At 41.0% G+C, this 23,755-nt stretch overlaps 1 protein-coding gene across 2 annotated transcripts in view; it reads left to right on the plus strand.

Annotated features, from left to right (window-relative positions):
- Positions 1 to 665: 665 nt before the first annotated feature.
- Positions 666 to 23,755, plus strand: part of LOC125461534 (transcription elongation factor A protein 1-like) — a 131,169-nt gene continuing 108,079 nt past the window's right edge. For both annotated transcript variants that reach the window (XM_048550444.2, XM_059652791.1), the window contains exons 1-6: positions 666 to 758; positions 856 to 972; positions 1,999 to 2,061; positions 4,877 to 4,982; positions 20,634 to 20,721; positions 23,095 to 23,225. In XM_048550444.2, coding sequence (XP_048406401.1) covers positions 750 to 758; positions 856 to 972; positions 1,999 to 2,061; positions 4,877 to 4,982; positions 20,634 to 20,721; positions 23,095 to 23,225 — 514 coding nt within the window. In that variant the 5' untranslated portion in view covers positions 666 to 749. The remainder of the gene's footprint in view (positions 759 to 855; positions 973 to 1,998; positions 2,062 to 4,876; positions 4,983 to 20,633; positions 20,722 to 23,094; positions 23,226 to 23,755) is intronic.

The following is a 23,755-nucleotide window of genomic DNA, read 5'->3' on the forward strand; positions in this document are numbered from 1 at the left end:
AAATTAAGAAGTTAGACAGGAGTTGCAGTGAAGATATTACATCCCAATCAATCCGCCGCTAAAACAATGTCACTGGATTTTTTTTCAGTATGTCTTTTGAATGGACTGTTTCAGGCCATTTTTTAAAAGGAAGCAAACCCGTACAGAACAGAATTTAATCAATAAAAACGGAAAGAACTGCGGATACTGGAAAATCAGGAACAAAAGCAAAGTTGCTGGAGAAGCTCAGGTCTGGCAGCATCTGTGATGGAAAAAAAGCGTTAGTTAGCTCTGTTTTCTCCCTTGACAGAATTTAATGAATCAATTTCTAAGGTTTATGACTGATTTACTTCAATGCTGACATGAGACTTTCTTCGTTAAAAGTTACGTTTCGAATCTTCTCCACCCACTCTACTCAAAAAGGAATGAAAGCTTTAAAGATGCCAGGTCTTGCTTGGACGACGATTCACGGTAGCGGTAGATGTAACCTAAATTCCCTTTTTCCACAACAGGGGAGGCGCGAAGAAGTTTCTCGAAAAGGAACCCAAACCCAACGAACAGATTGCAACTTCAAGAGAGGGCGCCACGAAGATGATTTACCTAGAAACGCACGCCACCGAGGTCGCCCAGAACATTCCCCGGGCAACGCGATGCATATTGGGAATTGTAGTCCTCTAGCCCAGCGGTGATAGTTGGGAACTAGCCTTTGGTGGCAGAGGCGGAACTACAAAGCCCAGGGACACTTGCGTCCGCGGTGCCCCGGACTGTGAATGGCTGAGGTAAGCGCCATATACAAGAGGAGAAGCTGAGCGGCGGAAGGGAGCTTGGCGTTTTTTGGTACTGATGATTGCGGCCATTGTCTCTCTTTCACCTTAGCTTTGCGAAATCAGAGACAGAGGAAGAAAAAAGAATCGCAGGAAAAGAATGGGCAAGTTGGAGGAAATCGTACGCATCGCGAAGAAGATGGATAAGATGGTGTCTAAGAAGAACACGGTGGGTGTCGATGCTGGCCGTCCGCCCGGCCGGCTGGGGTTGGTGATGCGGCGCAGTGCCCAGCCCGGCTGCTTGGCTGTGGGTTCCCTGCCTCCGGAACCGTCAGGATGCGGACAAGCCAAGTGCAGTGAATGGTTAAGCTGCTCACAAGCGTGAAGGGCATCCTCGGGCAGTAAACGTTAACTTTTATGGGGAAATGCTGAGGCTTCTGGTGCCACACTCCTGCCTGGTGTTTATAATGTAAATAAATGTTGGATCGGAGCGCGTCCTCTGATCCCTTGTGCTCATCTGCTTTTAAATTCATATTGCTTGTAGTTTTGTTTGGGGGAGGTGGAGTGTAGTACACAAGGTTATTTGAAGGAGTTCCTTTTTTTAGAAATAATTTTTTCCAGTAGTGGATATTTGATTGGAAGTTATTGTTTTCCTTTGTAGGTGCTGATATGGTGATGGGTATTTTTCAGAGAACGTTGATTCAATTTTTATTTTTAACTGGTGTATTCTGAAATAAAAGGTGTGAAGTTAAATATTTCAGTAATGCTCACAAGCGATGAGGATCTCTGGCCTTGCACTTGATGCATTTACCCTATATCCTTGGCTGAAGTTAACTTTTTCTTGAGTTGATAATAGAGGTTTGAAGGTGTGGAGGGGAGGGATATGAGTGCAGTCAATATTGTTTGAATTGCAACTTTGGTAATTACATTTGGCATATGTATATTTTATATATCCTCTGTTAGCTGAAGCGGTGTCATGATTTTTAATCCTTAGGATTAATTAGGCTTTGATTCGGGAGTCACTAGGGTGCAGACATCTAAATGCAGAGAAAGTTTAGTCTGCTCCAAACGTGGGACAACCTTTAGGTATTCTCTCTACTAGTGCAGACTGAACATCATTTGTTTCTAAAATTCTTCTGTGTTGACCAACATATTGGTTATAGTATTGTAAATTTACATGCACATGTCTTGGTCCTCAGTTATTCAGCTTACACTGCAATAACTTATTGTTGTGCTTTTTCTGTTAATTCTGCAGAGTGGTGCTATCGATTTATTGAAAGAACTTAAAAGCATTCCCATGACTTTGGATCTGTTGCAGGTAAATGCATTTCGCATTTATCTAAATTAAACTCCATTTACCACGTCCTGTTGTACTTTTGAAGCAGCCTTCTTCGTTGTCCACGACACCGCCAATTTTAATGGTGAAAAGTGTATAATGTTGCCTCACAAGGTGCCATCTTGGGTACAAGTACCTAGGTACAGAATCTTAAGAACATGGTAGATAGAAAGAAAGAACCAAGTTTAGAGTTAAACATTGGAGTAATTATAGCACAGTGACACCTGCTTAGTTTTAAGTAGAAAATAAAGAAATAAAGCTGAAAATTCAAGCATTATAGTCTTTGACTGCTTAGCTATGGTGAGTCTGCACTTTAAGGAGTCACCTTGACCGGAAGTCCACACTGAGGCCATGCTGGACCAAGAGGCTGCCACTTACTGCCGAAAGACCAGCGTGCTGAGAAATCGCTCCTCCAGGCTGTGAGACTGCCCCGCTACGTCAAGTCTGCACTGAGTCAGAGGCTAGAAAGCTGTGGCCAGGCAAAGAAAGAAGAGGGAAGTGGGGGGCAATATGAGAGGGGGAAAGAAAAAGGGAAACGTTTGGAGTGGACAAGTTCCGCTGCCATCTTGGATGTTTAGATTGCTCAGATTTTTGTGTCATCTGCACATGTCCTGACCAGATCTCCCTATTTGCATCTAATTAACTTACATAAAAGATATAAAGAGCAGTGGACCCAGCATCGATCCATGCTAAAGTATGTTTGACTGAGGCCTCCTGTTTCTTTTTTGTGTCCCTGAACATTGAAACCTTATGGTGTTAAAAAAAGAAGGTGCTAGATTTTGCTGGATACAATATCATGGAACTGGCAACTCCCATTTCTTGCTCGGATGTCATTGTTCCCAGGCTTGCAAGAAGCCCAACCAAACATACTCTTGGCCTCACTATTTACTAATGTAACAGAGATTCTGTCGGAGCACTGGAATAGAAATGAATTACTAGGCATATACTAACTTAAACTCAGATTTTTTGGCCTGTATGGCATAAGACCTTTCCATGTTAGAATGTTGGGTAAAATTACAAATTTTTTTTAAAAGTTGAATTTTCCATGTCATTGAAATACCTCAAATGACCCCCACTCTGAATAACTTTTGTAGAACATTGGCACACAATACCTTTGAACCACAAAGTTTTCTGAAAGGATAGAAAATATTCTCCCTGAAGAAACTAATTTACAATTCAGCTGTTATATAAATGCTAATGCAATTTAGACATTATTGGTTGGCCAGCAAATTTTTGGATCAGTTTTCCTGGGGCATTTGTCATAACAGTAAGCAACAACATTTTGCTGCAGACTGATGTATAGAGCTAATTTTCATGTGATGGTCATTTGAGGCATAGTGTCATTAGGGTCTCCACCTCTTTGAAGGAACATCATTTGGCTCTGTTAAAATAATGATACTCAATCCTGTGGACAAGAACAGAAACTTGTAACTTGCAAACAGACATGCTGAAGTGATTACGATTTGTGGTTTCCTTTTCTTGTATGTGAAATTTGCCAACATCTGTGCAACAAAGCCAAATTACTCATATGTAAAATGCAAGATATCAACGTAACTGAAAAATGGGCCCAATCACAACAACTTCCTGCCTTATGATGAGGCTGTTGAATGGCTCTCTGTAAGTGGAGGAAAATATGAAGTTTACTTGCCACAAAAAGTTGTGATAGGAGTCTTATCTTTGCTTTGAATATTTTCCCCGATTCATAAAATGGCCACATGCAAACCAATTGAATATTAAAATCAAGAGGCATGGACTTGCTGGTTTCCAGCATGCATTATTTGTGATGATAATGCTCCCAGTAAAGTGAGTCATTTACTTGATTGAAGTTCATGGTTGATGTAGGCGGTGCCACCTGTGACCTTCTTACGATCTGAACAGTAGTAATGTAATATTGTTTTTACTCGCATTTAGTGTTGTGGAGGTCTATGAAGACTGCTCCCTGCCTTGTCCAGGAAAGACCCACCTGTCATACTTATTTCTTACTAACTCTTCTGAAAGATCAAGGAGTTCCATACTTTGTTTCTAAGTTTAATCAGCTGAGTAATTTCCACTTCGTAGTGGTCTCACAACCCTCTCATTTGACTATGTTACTCAAATCTTTTTTGATTTAATACCTGCTTAGAAAGGAATTGCAAAGATGATCCCAATCCTGCACCTTGCATTGATTTCTTCCGTCACTGTACAAATTTCAGCATGAATAAGCAAAACAAAGCACTTTTTTAAAAAACAATGTCAAATGTTGCATCAATCCAATTATCCCTTCGTAAACAATTTGAACATTTGAGCCTGACAAACCATTGCCTGTAATCTTTTGATTGTGTTGATTCTGAAAATCTATTGCACTCTTTGTGGATGCTGTAAAGGTGAAGAAAACCATTTTGTAGGAATACTTCTTGCCCTGAGTGCCTTTGTGTCATGTGACCGGAAGTTTGTGGACAGTTCACGTTGTTCCTGCCCCAGGTGTTCTAGGGAGTGAGGGAGTGGGATAATCGGCACTTCATGCATCTTAACTGCATAAGAATAAGGATGCTTTATATAGGGGCATGTTTAAATTACGTTGTTGACACAATAGTTGAAAGTACAATAAATTTAAGCCCTTTTTTGTTGTTTGGAGACTGGATTTAAAATATTTTTTAACTTACCTGGCTGCTTCTATTCCTGAAGAGTAGAAATTTTGATATCCAGTGGCTTTAAACCTTAAGCCTATTTCAAAGCAAAAGATATTTTGATATTACAAAGATATTGTTTTTGCGATTTCAGAGGTGATTATTAATATATGTTCCTTTTTATTCTTTAGTCTACACGGGTAGGGATGTCTGTGAATGCTGTTAGAAAACAAAGCACAGATGAAGAAGTCACAACACTTGCTAAGTCACTCATCAAATCATGGAAAAAGCTGCTAGGTAAAGTTGTGCTTTTTTTGTAGGCTATACTAATACTAGTAGAATTCACGTGACACACAAACTGTAATTGCTATATGTTTATAGGATTGCTTCATTATTTTTTGATTTTGATGTTAGCTGATGAAAAATAGCATATTTCAGCCAGGCAGAGCTGCCTTGATTAGTGGAAGTTTTGTTTTTAGTGGGGGTAAACTAAGTTATGTTGAATGCCAATAGAAGTCAGGTTGATTTCAATTTATAGTTAAAATAATTTTTATCCATGACAAAATTGTATCAAACATAAAATTTTGTAGTTGTATGGTTAAAAATTTCTAAAGCATCAACCTTCAGAGATAACTTAGTAAAAGCTGGATTTGACATTCAACCAGTGGATGTATTTTCAAGACTGTGTTCTAATTAACTGATACCTTTTTGACCTGTTCCTCCAGCATTGTGTACTTTTTCACTATTCATCTAGAATTTGTATTTTATTCTTAAATATGGACTCTGCATTCATTACACTTACAGTAATACTGTGTTTTGTAACTTCTTATGGTTCTTGATTACCTATTCCAGAGGCACAAAAAGACCACCACATCCTTACCATTGTACATTCTTCTCAAAATTTTAAATTTTTGATATGATGTGATGTAATTTTTTTTCCTCAGCTGTCCAAATAGTTCTAGTAAACTTGCTGTCCTAACCCAATGAGCTAAGGTCTTGAGCCATCCTGGTTGCCCTTCATTATATTGCTTTAAAGTTCATAATGACATTGAACACAACTTGCTCCATTACTCCAAATACCACATTCTATATGTTGTGTATTATATTGATAAATCAGGATAGCTTTGTGTTGTTTCCCCTGACCATAAGATTCAGCTAACTGTGTAGCATGGATTTTCCCTTTCCCTAAATCTAATATGAAGTCAAGGGTGTGGGGAAAAAAAAATGTGCTGTGAATTGCATTGAAGTGCTGTCTGTGAAGAATCTTTGGGAAGTCAAATGCACTAAATATTCTTCACTTTTTAATTTGATTTTACACAATGAAGTAATTGGGATGTAACATCGCATTAAAACAAGCTGCCACATTACAAATTTTTAAAAACAAGTACAATATGATGTCTTAAGATTTTAACTGAACAATCTGGCCTTATTTTTCATTGCCAACAAAGCTGTTCAGCATTAATTATGAACTTCGTATGGCATTAAGAAGCTATTTACAATCCATTCAGTAAGATACAGTTTTTTTTGTCAATGGTTTTTGGAGCAAGGTACATAACTCTGATTTGTTCAGTGATACTTCTATTTATGTTTGATACAAATCTATGGGAGTCCAACACTCTATGGAGAAGTGTTGATTGACTGCATGCGGTAAATTCTAGAAGTTGCTGTTGGTTTTAGAGGAGTAATAGTAAATGTTAGTTTTGGCATCCTACCACTATGAAATCTGAGTTAATGTTTTATCTGCAATTTAAGGTGTTTTCAGCAATTGTTCATTTATTTGCCCAAACCTTTCTGCCTTAATCTGTGTACTTTTGTAAGCAGGGTACATAATTAACAATTGCATTTCAAATAATTTTTCAGAAAAAGATAAATGTCCTCTTTTGTCTTTAGTAAAAGAGCTTATTAAATGGAAATTGAACTGAAGACTGCTTTTTTTGGGATTACTTCTGAAATTACTAATTTAACATATGTAGCATTTTTAAAAAAAATGAGTCTTTCATGTTCTGCAATTCTAATCTTTAGCTCCAGTCTCTCAGCTTCTTGATTTCAGTGGGGATGTAAAACTAATCGTGATAGTTCTGGTGTAAGGGTGTAAGATTCACTCAAGGTTACTTCTTCCTGATTTGCTGACTATGGACAAAATAACATGGCTGTAATAGATATAGTAGGAACTGCCGATGCTGGAGAATCTGAGATAACACAGTTTGAAACTGGATGAATACAGCAGGCCAAGCAGCATCAGAGGAGCAGGAAAGCTAGACATTTTGGGTCGGGACCCTTCTTCAGAAAATCAGAAAATTTCTGAAGAAGGGTCCCGACCTGAAACATCAAGCTTTCCTGCTCCTCTGATGCTGCTTGGCCTGTTATGGCTGTAATAGATTACAGCTTTCACATATCTACCAAATTTTTGACGTGAAGAATCACCACATCGATGAAGGATTCTTAGTTTAACTACACCTGTTACTTCAGCATAATTTGATTCTTTCCTGAAAAAGCAGGCGAATGTTGAAAAGGGATGAGTGTATTCCACTTAAAAATTGAATTTACCTTTTGATATTTTTCATTTTTATGAGTAAGCATGGAATTTCCTTGAACTGATTTCTGCTATTGTACGGCTCCAGCAGTTGTGCAGTATTTGTAATGGATAGAGTGAGTAAAGGAAACTTTGCACTTAACATGACTGGATTAAGTACAGGAGTTTAACCTAAAGTGCAGGAGTGAATTTGCCCGGTAGGTCTTTGAGGCTGTCTCTGCCCCTTTCCTTGAGAGAAGGGACTGAAGGGTTGATGTGGAAACTAACCGTATCACCATGGTGCTGGAAGCCACCCAAGTGCAGAAGCAACAAGGGATAGTAGGTGATAGTATAATGATTGACGTTATTTACGACAAAGAAAGAGAGTCCAGATGGCTTTGCTTGCACAGTGCCAGGATTTGGGAGATCTGCTAAGAGCTGGAAACAAACTAACTTGCTCCGGGAGGAGGGAAGATCTAGTGTCTACGGTTCATAAAGAGACCAGGGAAAATGGGCAGAACTAGGACAGACTGTGGATAGAGAGAGAGGAACTAGGCACTAAATTGAAAAAGATTACAATCTTTGGGTAATTGCCCAAGGCGTGAGCAAATTGGCTTTGAGTACATAAGATTAGAGATAAACACATTGCTCAAAGACTGGTGTCGGGTGAGGTGGGTTCTGATTTGTGAACCACTGGCACAAGTACTAGGGAAAATGTGGGTTGGAGAGTCAGAATGATATACATTAAGTGCTGGGGCAAGTCGTCTTGTGAACTGCATTCCTGGGGTAGTAGAGAGAATTTAAACTAAATGGGGCAAGGAGTCAAATGTGGAAATATGTGGTATATCAGAGTAGAAACAAGGTAAGAAATGAAAATATGGGATCTTAAGTTTAAAGAATGATTGAAAAAGGTGCAGAGAAATGACCAACCATCCAGACAGGATGTTGCAAATATAACAAAAAACTAAATGTTCTCGATCTGACTGTGCACAACATTCGCCACACATTGAAGTAAATAAATACTCTCTGAGAGAGGACATGGCTTCAGAATTTCAAGGTTTGGGTTCAGAATATTGAGGTGTCTATGACATTCATGAAAGGCGTTAAGTTGTGCAAATCTGAAGGGGGAAGACTGTTAATTGAAGTTGGCATTTGTGAAATAAGAGACTCAGGAGATCAGGATGTAAAATCAGTTTGGGTGGCAATGAGGAGCAGCAGATGAAAGAAGTTACTAGTGGGAGTAGCTTACATGCTGTGTTAACAGTAGCCACAATATGAGAATAAATATTTTGGTGCTTTTGTTAAAAGGATGTCCACAATCAAGGGTGACTTTAATGTGCGTATAACCTAGAAAAAAGTCAGATTGGCCCGAGTAATCTGATAAGCAGTTGACACAATGCTTTGGAGAGAGTGTTTTCTGAGCAGCACATTTTTGGACTTGTCGAGAGACCAGGTTATATTAGACTTGGTACAGTGCAATGTGATTTGATTGATTTAATGATCTGAGTTCAGGCACGCCTTGGTAGCAAAAACCACAATGAGCATTGCATCCAGTTTGTATGGGAGAAAACTGAGTCCAAGACGAATATTTTAAACTTTAAGGGCAGTCATTGGAGATCAAAGCTGAGCTAGTTAAAGTGAACTGGAACACCAGATGATGGGGTAGGTCAATAGAAACAGTGGTGGATATTTAAGAGATTGTCTGTGTGTATTCTGAAGTAATGTGTCATCCTATAGTGAAGAACATTCCTCCAGGTAGGACCCGCCATCCTGAGTTAAGGAAAGCAACACACTTAAGCAGTGTCACAACGAGATACAGTGCGAGGTTCTCCACTTCTTTACGGTTCCAGATGGGATGCCTGAAAACACGTTAAGCTTACAAATGAGTGACAAATTGGCTCTGTGCTGTTATTGACTTTCCTCTTGGCTCATTAGAAAAAGGTTAATACAGAAGGATCCCTTCTCTTGTGACTATCTTTTAATCTCAGACCAAATGAATTTATGCTTCAAAATGGTGCTGATTCAGTCAGGCTATCTTGAGTTAACAGAATGGGTTTAATAATTGCAGTTTATAAATACGTCACGAGTCCAAATAAGATATACAGATTAGTGATAATGGGAACTGCAGATGCTGGAGAATCCAAGATAATAAAGTGTGAGGCTGGATGAATACAGCAGGCCAAGCAGCATCTCAGGAGCACAAAAGCTGATGTTTCGGGCCTAGAACCCTCTCTGATGAAGGGTCTAGGCCCGAAACGTCAGCTTTTGTGCTCCTGAGATGCTGCTTGGCCTGCTGTGTTCATCCAGTTTATTACCTTATATACAGATTAGTGTCTTTTTTAGGTTCTTGACTTTGTAGGCTGTTTTTGAAGTTCCCTTGTCCTGATACTGACCGTGCTGAGAGAAAGAGATTTGATATGACTTCTTCAGAATGCTTCTGTTATGGACCAGACTAAACCCCTTTAAAAGGGGTCTTATATGAAGAAGATAACCTAGACTCTAACTTTTTCTCTTATTTTAAATGTAAGCGCAAGGCATTCCAAATGCAACTTGGTCACCCTACCAGATTTAAGACCATGAGACATAGGAGTGGAAGTAAGGCCATTCGGCCCACCGAGTCCACTCTGCCATTTTTTCATGGCTGCTGGGCATTTCAACTCTTACTTCCCTGCATTCTCCCTGCAGCCCTTGATTCCTTGTGAGGTAAAGAATGTATCAGTCTCTGCGTTGAAGACATTTAATGTCCCGGCCTCCACTGTGCTCCTTGACGATGAATTTCACAGGCCCACCACTCTTTGGCTGAAGAAATGTCCCGTCATTTCCGTTTTAATTTTACCCCCCTCTAATTCTAAGGCTGTGCCCACGGGTCCTAGTCTCCCCGCCTAACGGAAACAACTGCCCAGCGTCCACCCTTTCTAAGCCATACATTATCTTGTAAGTTTCTATTTAATCTCCCTTTAACCTTCTAAACTGTAATGAATACAATGCCAGGATCCACAGCTGTTCATCGTACGTTAAACCTACCATTCCAGGGATCATCTGTGTGAATCTCTGCTGGACACGCTCCAGCGCCAGTATGTCCTTCCTGAAAATTGGACACAGTATTCTAAATAGGGCCTAACTACAGCTTTATAAAGCCTCAGAAGCACATTGCTGCTTTTATTCCAACCCTCTTGAGATAAACGACAACATTACATTCGCTTTCTTAATCACGGACTCTACCTGCAAGTTAACTTTTAGAGAATCCTGGACCAGTACTCCCAGATCCCTTTGTACTTCTGCTTTATGAATTTTCTCACCGTTTAGAAAATAGTCCATGCCTGTATTCTTTTTTTCCAAAGTGTGAAACCTCGCATTTGCTCACGCTGAATTTCATCAGCCATTTCCTGAACCACTCTCCTAAACTGTCTAAGTCTTTCTGCAGCCTCCCCACCTTCTCAGTACTACCTGCCTGTCCACCTATCTTGGTATCATCGGCAAGCTTCACCAGAGTGCCCCCAGTCCCTTCATCCAGATCATTAATATATAAAGTGAACAGTTGCGGCCCCAACACTGAACCCCACGGGACACCACTTGTCACTGGTTGCCATTCCCAAAAAGAGCCTTTTATCCCAACTTCTGTCAGACAGCCAATCCTCAATCCAAGCCAGTAGCTCACCTCAAACACCATGGGCCCTCACCTTACTCAGCAACCTCCCATGAGGCACCTTATCAAAGGCCTTTTGGAAGTCTAGATAACATCCACTGGGTTTCCCTGGTCTAACCTACTTGTTACCTCTTCAAAGAATTCTAACAGGTTTGTCAGGCACAACTTCTCCTTACTAAATCCATGCTGACTTGTTCTAGATCAGCTCTGCACTTCCAAGAATTTAGAAATCTCATCCTTAACAATAGATTCTAGAATTTTACCATTTTGAAGCAAAATGCACTTAATTCATTCCCTACAGATAAAATATAAGAAAAGAAAGAAGAAATTGGAATAACGTAACTATTATTCTGTTTAGTAGTTAAATAATCTTGGAAAACTAACAGTAACTGTTCCAATGTAGCAACATCCAGTAAACACACTCTTGGCAAAGGCAGATTGAATAACAAAATCTCACAGGCAGGTATCCTATCCAGAAGGATATCGAGAGCAAACAGAGTAGCAGGGAGAAATGTATGGCAGCTTCCAAACCCAGTTTCAAGACCCCAGCAACTGCTACTGAAAATTAAACAGAAAAAAATCCTAGTTCTTTGGGAGCTTGACCCCACCCGTTCAGGCTGCTTGTATTGTTCCATTTTTTTTCTCAAAAAAAAACCTGCTTCACAAGCTGTTTACTTTATTGGATTCAGATACCCAGCTTGACACCTGTCTTAAAATCTTCCAAGAAAAGGACAAAATACTGCTTAAAGCAGCAATATATGTTATGGAAGACAATATAAAAGTGTCTGCTTTTAATTTTTTTCCTAACTGATTTGCAGAACTTAAGAGCAAGCAAGTCTTTACTTGCAACACAAGTAACTGGGGATAGATCTTTGATTTTCACCTTTCATGACATGCTAACACTTGAAACCAATCTGGTACACATAGTTTACGCTATGTTAAGCATAGTCAAAGCTGAAATAGGCAATGTTTAATTGTTAAAGGATAGGGCGGGAGAGAGGAGTCAAGGATCATTGGATCAGCAATGATCTCATTGAAGAGTGGAGCAGACTCTGAGCTGAAGGGTCGACTTCTCATGCCTTATGGCTTTATGGTATATACTGCTCCAGAGATTAATGCATAGTAGCTTGTTTATGCAAATCTTTTCAATTTTTTATAATTATATGATGTGCAAACTTTTGCAGGAATGATTCCTGACAATACTTGTTCTGCTCAATTGCTGAAGGACCTTGAGTTAGTTAGTTGCACTTTATTTATTCTGTTTGTATGGTCGTGGTGCAGAGTTCTGTTTTTCTTGAAATGGCTACTTGCATTAAATCGGTCTTCTGTTTAGCTGCTGAATATGGTTGCTAACAAAAATAGTTCAGAGATTTATTTTTTTACCTGTGGACAACCTATGCTATGACAATCTTTCTGCATTCAACCAGTCAAGTCCCTGCCAGAACACACTTCAGTAGTCATCATATCTTGAGGTGAAACGTGAGCCCGGACTTGCTAGTCCCAAGGTAGGGATTCTACCATTGCACTACAAGATCCTCTTTATGATGTCTTTGTCTGGATTCACTTGTTTCTTAGGTCTGCCTGCAGATCTAACTTCCCCTCAATTTGATTTCTATGCTTGCACACTGTTCAAGTTTGTAAAATTCTGTTGATCTTTGGGGAAAACAATTAACAGTAGATTGAGCCTAGTATGAGTAATTATACATTATCCTGAATGTGCTTTAGGAATTGCAGTGTTTATCAATCAATATCACTTTATTACAATCTCTATTTTCTGACTTGTCAATTGCAAGTAATTTCAATTACTTCAATGAATAGTTCAGTGCATTAGAAACAAGAGTGACATTATGCCTCAGTGGGGTAGTCTACTGGAAGTCAAACCCTGTTATTCTTGGGAGTCACCCCTTTAAAGATTTTTAAAAAGGTCACAAAGTTCCCCAGTTTTCCTGACCTTCAGATCCAGGTTGATAGAAAACACTGATGAAGTGTCTAGGCCTGAAACGTCAGCTTTTGTGCTCCTGAGATGCTGCTTGGCCTGCGGTGTTCATCCAGCTTCACACTTTGTTATTTATGATAGAAAACACTTACCAGGTTTCTGTACTTAACAAGAATTACTACTTCCTAGAGCAAAAGAACTAGGAACAAGAACAGATAGTTCAGCCCTCAAGCATACTCTGCCATTTAATGCAATCATGGCTGATCTCATTTGAATCAGAAATTGAAAATTTTAAGAGCTGACTCTTCAGTAATCTGGATTATATAGAGATGCTTGAAAAGTTAGTTGTGCTGTCTCCCAAAAATAAATTGAGGTGAATTACGAAAGCTAAGTTGTAAAATTTGCAAAGAGACCAGGAGAAACTACGATGCATGATATTAATGGTAGGGGACTCGATAGTTAGGGGAATTCACAGGAGATTTTGTGGTCAGGATCGAGATTCCCGGAAGGTATGTTGCCTTCCTGGTGCCAGGGTCCGGGACGTCTCCGATCGGGTGTATAAGGCTCTAAAAGGGGAGGGCGAACAGCCAGAAATCGTGTTACATATTGGCACAAATGATAAAGCCAGAAATAGGATTGAGGATATAAAAAGTGATTTCAGGGAGTTAGGATGGAAGCTGCAGAGCAGGACGAACAGAGCAGTGTTCTCTGGTTTACTACCAGTGCCATGAGGGAGCGGGCGCAGCTGAACACGTGGCTACGCAGCTGGTGTAGGAGGGAGGGCTTCAGATATGTAGATAATTGGGATGCCTTCTGGGGAAGGTGGGACCTGTACAAGAAGGACGGGTTGCATCTGAACTGGAAGGGGACCAATGTCCTGGGTGGAACGTTTGCTCGAGTAGTTCGAGAGGGCTTAAACTAGTATGGCCGGGGGGTGGGAACCTGAGCTGTATACCAGAGGTGAGAGTTGATGCAGGTGAGGCAGTAGCAAGAGGTAGACCAGTTAGTGGGAAGGAACCAAGGGATCGGTTAAAGTGTGCTTGCTTTAATGCATGGAGTATCAGGAATAAAAGTGATGAACTTAGAGCATGGATCAGTACCTGGTGCTATGATGTTGTGGCCATAACAGAGACATGGGTTTCTCATGGGCAGGAATGGTTGCTGGATGTTCCAGGGTTTAGAACATTGAAAAAGAATAGGGAGGGGGGGTAAAAAGAGGAGGGGGTGTAGCACTACTAATCAGAGAGGGTATCACAGCTACAGAAGCTTCCATTGTCGAGGAAGATCTGCCTACTGAGTCAGTATGGGTGGAAATTAGGAACAGCAAGGGAGCAGTCACCTCGTTAGGGGTTTACTACAGGCCCCCCAATAGCAGCAGGGAGATTGAAGAAAGCATAGGTCGACAGGTTTTGGAAAAGTGTGGACACAGTAGGGTTGTTGTAATGGGTGACTTTAACTTTCCTAATATTGATTGGAACCTCCTTCGAGCAGAAGATTTGAATGGAGCTGTTTTTGTAAGGTGTGTTCAGGAGGGTTTCCTAACGCAGTACGTTGACAGGCCGACGAGCGGAGAGGCCATTCTAGACTTTGTGCTCGGAAATGAGTCGGGGCAGGTATCAGATCTTGTGGTGGGAGAGCATTTTGGTGATAGTGACCATAACTGCCTCACATTCTACATAGCTATGGAGAAGGAGAAGATTAGGCAAAATGGGAGGATATTTAATTGGGGAAGAGGAAACTATGATGTGATTAGACATGAGTTAGGAAGCATGGACTGGGAGCAATTGTTCCATGGTAAGGGAACTATAGACATGTGGAGACTGTTTAAGGAACAGTTGTTGCGAGTGATGAGTAAATATGTCCCTCTGAGACAGGCAAGAAGGGGTAAGATAAAGGAACCTTGGATGACGAGAGCGGTGGAGCTTCTTGTGAAAAGGAAGAAGGTAGCTTACATAAGGTGGAGGAAGCTAGGGTCAAGTTCAGCTAGAGAGGATTACACACAGGCAAGGAAGGAGCTCAAAAATGGTCTGAGGAGAGCCAGGAGGGGACACGAGAAAGGCTTGGCAGAAGGAATCAGGCAAAACACAAAGGCATTTTACACTCGGAGATAATGGGAACTGCAGATGCTGGAGAATTCCAAGATAATGAAATGTGAGGCTGGATGAACACAGCAGGCCAAGCAGCATCTCAGGAGCACAAAAGCTGACGTTTCGGGCCTAGACCCTTCATCAGAGAGGGGGATGGGGAGAGGGAACTGGAATAAATGGGGAGAGAAGGGGAGGCGGACCGAAGATGGAGAGTAAAGAAGATAGGTGGAGAGAGTATAGGTGGGGAGGTAGGGAGGGGATAGGTCAGTCCAGGGAAGACGGACAGGTCAAGGAGGTGGGATGAGGTTAGTAGGTAGGTGGGGGTGCGGCTTGGGGTGGGAGGAAGGGATGGGTGAGAGGAAGAACAGGTTAGGGAGGCAGAGACAGGTTGGACTGGTTTTAGGATGCAGTGGGTGCAGGGGAAGAGCTAGGCTGGTTGTGTGGTGCAGTGGGGGGAGGGGATGAACTGGGCTGGTTGAGGGATGCAGTAGGGGAAGGGGAGATTTTGAAACTGGTGAAGTCCACATTGATACCATTAGGCTGCAGGGTTCCCAGGCGGAATATGAGTTGCTGTTCCTGCAACCTTCGGGTGGCATCATTGTGGCAGTGCAGGAGGCCCATGATGGACATGTCATCTAGAGAATGGGAGGGGGAGTGGAAATGGTTTGCGACTGGGAGGTGCAGTTGTTTGTTGCGAACTGAGCGGAGGTGTTCTGCAAAGCGGTCTCCAAGCCTCCACTTGGTTTCCCCAATGTAGAGGAAGCCACACCGGGTACAGTGGATGCAGTATACCACATTGACAGATGTGCAGGTGAACCTCTGCTTAATGTGGAATGTCATCTTGGGCCCTGGGATAGGGGTGAGGGAGGAGGTGTGGGGGCAAGTGTAGCATTTCCTGCGGTTGCAGGGGAAGGTGCCGGGTGTTGTGGGGTTGGAGGGCAGTGTGGAGCGAACAAGGGAGTCACGGAGAGAGTGGTCTCTCTGGAAAGCAGACAGGGGTGGGGATGGAAAAATGTCTTGGGTGGTGGGGTCGGATTGTAGATGGCGGAAGTGTCGGAGGATGATGCGTGTATCCGGAGGTTGGTAGGGTGGTGTGTGAGAACGAGGGGGATCCTCTTAGGGCGGTTGTGGCGGGGGCGGGGTGTGAGGGATGTGTTGCGGGAAATGCGGGAGCTTATGTGAGGAATAAGAGAATGGTCAAAGAAAGAGTAGGGCCGATCAGGGATAGCATAGGGAACTTGTGTGTGGAGTCTGAGGAGGTAGGGGAAGCCCTAAATGAGTTTTTTGCTTCTGTCTTTACGAAAGAAATGAACTTTGTAGTGAATGAAACCTTTGAAGAGCAGGTGTGCATGCTGGAATGGATAGAGATAGAGGAAGCTGATGTGCTGAAAGTTTTGTCAAACATTAAGATTGACAAGTCGCCAGGCCCGGACCAGATTTGTCCTCGGCTGCTTTGGGAAGCAAGAAATGCAATTGCTTCGCCACTTGCGAAGATCTTTGCATCCTCGCTCTCCACTGGAGTCGTACCTGAGGACTGGAGAGAGGCAAATGTAATTCCTCTCTTCAAGAAAGGAAATAGGGAAATCCCCGGCAATCACAGACCAGTAAGTCTCACGTCTGTCGTCTGCAAGGTGTTAGAAAGGATTCTGAGGTATAGGATTTATGACCATCTGGAAGAGCATGGCTTGATCAAATACAGTCAACACGGCTTTGTGAGGGGTAGGTCATGCCTCACAAACCTTATCGAGTTTTTTGAGGATGTGTCTAGAAAAGTTGATGAGGGTCAAGCTGTGGATGTGGTGTATATGGACTTCAGTAAGGCATTTGATAAGATTCCCCATGGTAGGCTCATTCAGAAGGTCAGGAGGAATGGGATACAGGGGAACTTAGCTGCTTGGATACAGAATTGGCTGGCCAACAGAAGACAGCGAGTGGTAGTAGAAGGAAAATATTCTGCCTGGAAGTCAGTGGTGAGTGGTGTTCCACAGGGCTCTGTCCTTGGGCCTCTACTGTTTGTAATTTTTATTAATGACTTGGATGAGGGGATTGAAGGATGGGCCAGCAAGTTTGCAGATGACACAAAGGTTGGAGGTGTCATTGACAGTATAGAGGGCTGTTGTAGGTTGCAGCGGGACATTGACAGGATGCAGAGATGGGCTGAGAGGTGGCAGATGGAGTTCAACCTGGATAAATGCGAGGTGATGCATTTTGGAAGGTCGAATTTGAAAGCCGAGTACAGGATTAAGGATAGGATTCTTGGCAGTGTGGAGGAACAGAGGGATCTTGGTGTGCAGATACATAGATCCCTTAAAATGGCCACCCAAGTGGACAGGGTTGTTAAGAAAGCATATGGTGTTTTGGCTTTCATTAACAGGGGGATTGAGTTTAAGAGTCGTGAGATCTTGTTGCAGCTCTATAAAACCTTGGTTAGACCGCACTTGGAATACTGCGTCCAGTTCTGGTCGCCCTATTATAGGAAAGATGTGGATGCTTTGGAGAGGGTTCAGAGGAGGTTTACCAGGATGCTGCCTGGACTGGAGGGCTTACCTTATGAAGAGAGGTTGACTGAGCTCGGTCGCTTTTCATTGGAGAAAAGGAGGAGGAGAGGGGACCTAATTGAGATATACAAGATAATGAGAGGCACAGATAGAGTTGATAGCCAGAGACTATTTCCCAGGGCAGAAATGGCCGGCACGAGGGGCCATAGTTTTAAGCTGGTTGGTGGAAAGTATAGAGGGGATGTCAGAGGCGGGTTCTTTACACAGAGAGTTGTGAAAGCATGGAATGCGTTGCCAGCAGCAGTTGTGGAAGCAAGGTCATTGGGGTCATTTAAGAAACTGCTGGACATGCATATGGTCACAGAAATTTGAGGTTGCATACATGAGGATCAGTGGTCGGCACAACATCGTGGGCTGAAGGGCCTGTTCTGTGCTGTACTGTTCTATGTTCTGTGTTCTAATGTGGGGGATGCGTTACTCACAAAACGAAATCCTCTACAAAGATGTTGGCCAAGTAAAGTAAAAATTCAAGTTCATCATGCATAAGAGCTTTATTAAACCAACCACAGTAGTTAGAGCTTTCCTGCATTGATAGTGCTGATACCAGATGGATCACTAAGATTGTGTATGGAATATCCTAGACTCAACACTGTAGCAAACGTAGATTTGTCTGGAATTCCATGACTAGAGGATTGTGAAAGGATTGGACATGTTGTTCCTTACAAAAAGTGACTTGTTAGAAGGGAATTTGCAGGCCCCATTGATTAAGAGCCAAAGAAAAATCTGCTTTTTGTAACTTTATCGAGTAAATTTTTATAATTTGGAATGAAAAACAAATGATCTATTAAAAGATTTATTCAGTTGTGTGGTATATGTCAATCTGGTTGAGTTCAGCTAAACCTAAGAAGAATATTCATAACGCTGGAACAAATTGTTTGGTTACCAAGAGCCAAATTTGTCATAAATTTGGCAAAGTGAATTTGCCTAAACAGAAGTCAAATGTTAGGTCACACTGTGGGATGAGGCCAAGTAGAAACTAGAGAAAGTTAGCTTGGATTCTTTCAGGCCTGAAACAAAACAATAATTTTTTAAATGTATTGGTAAGATTGGAAGCTTGTTCTGAATTTCTGCACTGTAGTGGCTCTTTGACACATTTGTTAAAGGAAAGACAAGAAATTTGTTTTGTTAATACAGTGTCAGAGTGCCTTTTGATAATGTTGAAATTTGAACCGGCAACCCAGCAGTTTTGGCAGCACCCATTCAAGCTGAGCTATTTTAACTGATGCCAGCAACTTCAATATTGTTTTTCATGTAAACTGAATGTATGTCAACAGGAATATGCAACCGTGGAGAACAAGACTGAGTTCAGTATTTGCTTTAAGTCCACATTTCTAACAATCCTGAAGATACTGTTACTTATATGGATCATAATCTTCTCTCTAGCTCTCTTGCACTCTCTCTCTCTCTCTCTCTCTCTCTGTAGCTCCCAAAAGATTTTTTGCACAAATTTGAAACTATATTTCATTAAGCATTTAATGCTGTAACCGTACAATTTGAAAACTTCACATTGGAACAGACAACCTCAATGGATGCCTAATCTTGAACCAAAGTGAAGGTCACAATGAAAATGGATTTGTGTGGAACATTGCTGTGATGGGATATGCTTGTTTATTTCATGTGCATATTATCAATGGTGAAATGACGTCTCGATAAATAGAATAAGTATGATGATGGGAGGAAATCTCACAAATATTGTTTATGCAAGGCATGTAATAAATGTCCATGATGCAATATTATTTGGAAACTTGCAATCTGATATGGAAGAACCATGTAAAATTTAAAGTTTGATTTGTATTTCTGTATTGTGTGAAGAAAGACATCTTTCAAGTTCCATTTTTTCAAGTTCAGAGAGTGGTGAAATGTTGTCTGGAATTTTGTTTACATTCATTTAAGTGAAGCTTTTGACTTTTGTTTTGGAGGTATGTTATTCAGTGTATCTGTAATATGGGGAAAGAAAATAATAAGCTGTTCTTGAGCAACAAGATGTCTGATGACACAGTGACAGAGACAAATCGATTCTCTTAGACTATGTACAGCTTTCTTTCGGAGACAGTCGGCTCATTTGGAAAGAAATGGCTTATGACAGCAATGCAATTTAGCAGTGTCTAAAACATTTGGGGCAGAAGACCAGTGTTTGAGTGGCTTCATGTTACAGCAAGTGATTAGGAAGGCAAATGGAACCATAAAGTCCCTTCATCCCAGTTAGATTATAAATAATTGATCACAGCATTGATCCCTGTGCAGTCTACTCGTTGCATCTTGCGAACATGAAATGACCCATTTATGTATACTCTCTGCTTCCTGTTAGCCAGTTATTCCTCTGTCCAAGCCACTATGTTAGCCCTTCTAACATGAAGTCTTATTTTGCGTAGTAACATTTGATGTGGCACCTTGTCGTACGTTTTTGAAAATCTACATATATCTACATGTTCCTCTTTGTTTGTTACTTGCTCAAAGAACTAATTTAGTTTAGTGAAACATTACTTCTTTGTGAAAAGGAAGTATTTATTTTGTCCTCGTACTTTTGAGATTTTTCAAGTGCTCAGCTTAATGCACCCTCCTTCATGAGTAGATTTTAGAACTTTCCCTATCACTATTGTTATCGCTATTTGGTCTGTAGTTTTCAGATTTTTGTCCCTCTTTTCTTAAATAGAGGAATTACATAGAACATAGAACATTAGCTTTTTCCACACAATGGGTCCTTTCCAAAATCTAGGAAATTTTTGAAATTTAGTACGCGTGCTGGGTTTATCTCAGCAGCTGCTTCTATTTGACACAAAGGTGAAGTCATTCGGGATGTAGGGATTCATCAGCTTTCAGTTTTGTAATTTTCTGAATACTGTTAATGTATTAATTGTTTTAATGTCATCCTTTCCGTTTACTTCTTGATTTACTGTTATTTCTAGTGTATTATGTTTACTGTCCAATGACGACAGTCAAAATATTTCTTCAATTCTTTTCGGATTCCTTATTTTCCATTATTAATTCTCCAGATTCACTCACTGAAGGGCCACTGACCATTTTAGTTATACTTTTCCTTTTTAGACTGTCTACAGACATTTTCTGTTTTGTTTTATTTATAACTAGCTTTCTCTTCTGCTCTAATTGTGCTCTTGATTGTCTCAAGATCAGTGATTTATATATAAAGTGGATGGTGTGCTAATTTCAAAATACTGTGGTTAATGTTTGTCTAAATTAATGGTTTGCAGATGGTCCTGCAGGAGACAAAGACACTGAAGACAAAAGAAAGGACTGTTCATCTTCCTCAAAGAACATTTCAGACTCAACAGAGCAAAGGTCTTTTTTTAAACATTTTAAGTTCATGACCTTCTGTAATACATTTCCATTTTAAGTAGAGCAACTTGTTGCCTCTCTTCAGACTCCCTGCAGGTAATTTCTCTGACTTGATTAGCCTCTGAAAACTTTATGATCCAGAGTTTCACTGTTCGTGCCCTAACTTGCATCAGGCCCTGATACCCATCAATACTGTGCTGTTTGACCTATAATTGCTCCCAATTAAGCAGTGCCTCAATTTAAAATTCTTCATTCTTGTTTATGTATTTTGCCATGCACTCACAATTCTGAACTCTGTATTCTCCTCTAGTCCACAACCCTCTCGAGATATCTGCACTCAGCCAATTCTGGCGTCTTGAATGTCCCAGATTTTGATTATTTCCAACATTGCCCTTTTGCCTTCAGCTGCCAAGACCATAGCCTCTGAAGTGACTCCCTAAGCTTTGCCCTAATGCTTTAATCGTCTTTTTAAATGTTCCTGAAATATATCTTGTGACTGAACATTTTGTTAAATGTGGCTTCGTTTCTTTATCCAGTTGTGTGACACTTCTGTTAAATATTATTGATACTTGCGTAGAATGTTTTAATGTAGTAATAAACTTGACAGAAGTAGAGGAGCTGCCATTGAAAATGGTGGTGATGGTGATGATGCAGGCCTTGATGGTGATAAAGATATAATGGATCTTGCCTATCATTTGTACATTGATTTTTTTATTTCAAAAATGCAAACATCGGGTTTTCTCATTCAAAATAAGTTAATTGTATAGAACTGAGAGTCTTGAGGACCTTAGAGATGCAAGGATATAATGGATATTCGAACGTTGCCTCTGATTATTGAGCAGTGGGACCAAATATGTTTGTTCCACCATGAACTAATATGGGGGATAAAAAAGGAACTTTTCACATGCTGATTTAACATTTCTCTCTTACCAACTGATCTATTATTTTTGGTAGTTCATGCCTATGAATGGCATGATTTTTCTGTATGGAACAATGAACAAATCACCTTTTCTCTCTGGTTAGAAGAATCAGACCTTAGTAGTTACTGAAAATTAATAATGCCTAAATGGCTTAATTTCATTTCCTTAGTATCACATGTATACTATTGTAAGAGATTAACTGACTTTGAACCTGCAGTTAGCTGAATAACCTGTTTTCAAGCTTATACCAAATGTAATGAACCTTACTTTTTTTTGATTTCGATATTTACATGGCGCGTAAATAGTATCATAAGACATAGGAGCAGAGTTGGGTCACTTTGGCTCATTTAAGCCTGTTTTGTCATTCAATCATGGCTGATCTGTTCTCGGCCCTATTCTCTTGCCTGTCCTCATCACTCTTGATCCCTTTACTAATCAAGAACCTATCTATCTTGGTATTGAGTACCCTCAATGATTTAGTCTTCTCAGCCCTCTGCTGTAATGCGTTCTGTGGATTAACCATCCTCTGGCTGAAGAAAGTCCTCCTTGTCTCAATTCTAAAGGCTTGTCCCTTCGCTCTGAGGCTGTGCCCTCTTGTTCTAATCTCCCCAACTAGTGAGAATGTCCAGGCCTGTTGGTATTCTATAATTTCAATCAGATACCACCCGCCCTCACCCCCCACCTCATCCTTCTAAATGCCAAGTATAGGTCTAGAGTCCTTTACCACTCCTCATATGACAAGCCCTTTAGTCCCAGGATAATACTTACAAACCTTTCTGGACCCCCTCCAATGCCATTGGATCCTCCCTTAGGGGGCCCAGAACTGTTCAGAATGTTCAAAAGGCAGTCTGACCAGAGCCTTATGGAGCCTCAGCAGTACATCCCTACTTTTGAAATGACTGCTAACTCTGCATTTGCCTTCCTCACTGCCAACAGATCCTGCATGTTAACCTTAGGAGAATCATGAGCTAGGACTCTTAGTGCTTCAGATTTCTGAAGTTCTTCCCTATTTAGAACATAGTTTGCAGTTCTTCCTCCTGCTAAAGTGCATCACCTAACACTTTGAGCAAGGAAGCGGCAGGTGGAATACAGTCTCCTAACCTGTCCAGCTCCTGTGCAGTCTCCCTGCTTTATCAGCACTATCTGCCTCTCCACCTATCTCTGTTGCTAAGTTTGCAGATGACACAGTGCCCTCAGTTCTTTTGCCCAGCATTCTTTGGAATAATTGTGGCCCCCAACACGGAGCCTTGTGGAAATCCACTGCTCAGCAGCTGCCATCCTGAAAAAGACTCCATTATCCCTAATGTCTGCCTTCTGCCCGTCAGCCAGTCTTCTGTGTAGCATCTTTTCAGAGGTATTCAATAAATCAGGTCTGTACTGGTGACACCTTTGCTCTTTAAGATGAGTGCTTTCTCTGGATAACTGATCCAATTAATGAAAACTCAATGTCTTGTAGCTCTAGTAAGAGACCAGAACCAAGGACACCTACTACTCCAAAGATGACCACATTCCCTCCAATTCCTGTTACGAGTGATACTGTCCGCAATAAGTGCAGAGAATTGTTGTCGGCCGCTCTCCAAACAGACAGTGAGTAATGAACATTAATTTCTCATTCTCTTACTTTAATTGAAGATGCCAAACCTCCTCCCGTTGCTGAAGCTGCCTGTAAAGGGCCTTGATTTCTCTTTTGCATTGTCATTGCCTTTGCCCTCAAGTATTCATATTGTTGAGGTGGCTCTTCACAATCTTGGATAGAAGGCACAGAAAAGGATGCTACGCGATGAAAGCCTGTCCACTTTGTCTTCTAATCATCTTTTCTATGAAAAGCTTTTGTTTTGGCCTTACACTATTATCAATTCTGCTAAGACCACACTTTGGAAAACCGGGATCTACATTCATAATGGAGTCCAGGAAAAAAAAAAGTTTAGACAGTTTTTTTTTGAAATTGAGATTGTTGTCCGCTGAACTTAACTATTCATTAATACTATGCAAACTTCTTTCCTCTCCAGCTGTTTCCTTCAGGCTAAATATTAGTAGCAGCACCTTTTGTCACAGTGAGGTTGCCATAAACTGAAATAATCAGTATAGTACAGAGGGACTGCTGCACTGGAGGCAGT

The sequence above is a fragment of the Stegostoma tigrinum genome, chromosome 19 (genome assembly GCF_030684315.1).
Source record: "Stegostoma tigrinum isolate sSteTig4 chromosome 19, sSteTig4.hap1, whole genome shotgun sequence".
Taxonomy (NCBI): Eukaryota; Metazoa; Chordata; class Chondrichthyes; order Orectolobiformes; family Stegostomatidae; genus Stegostoma; species Stegostoma tigrinum.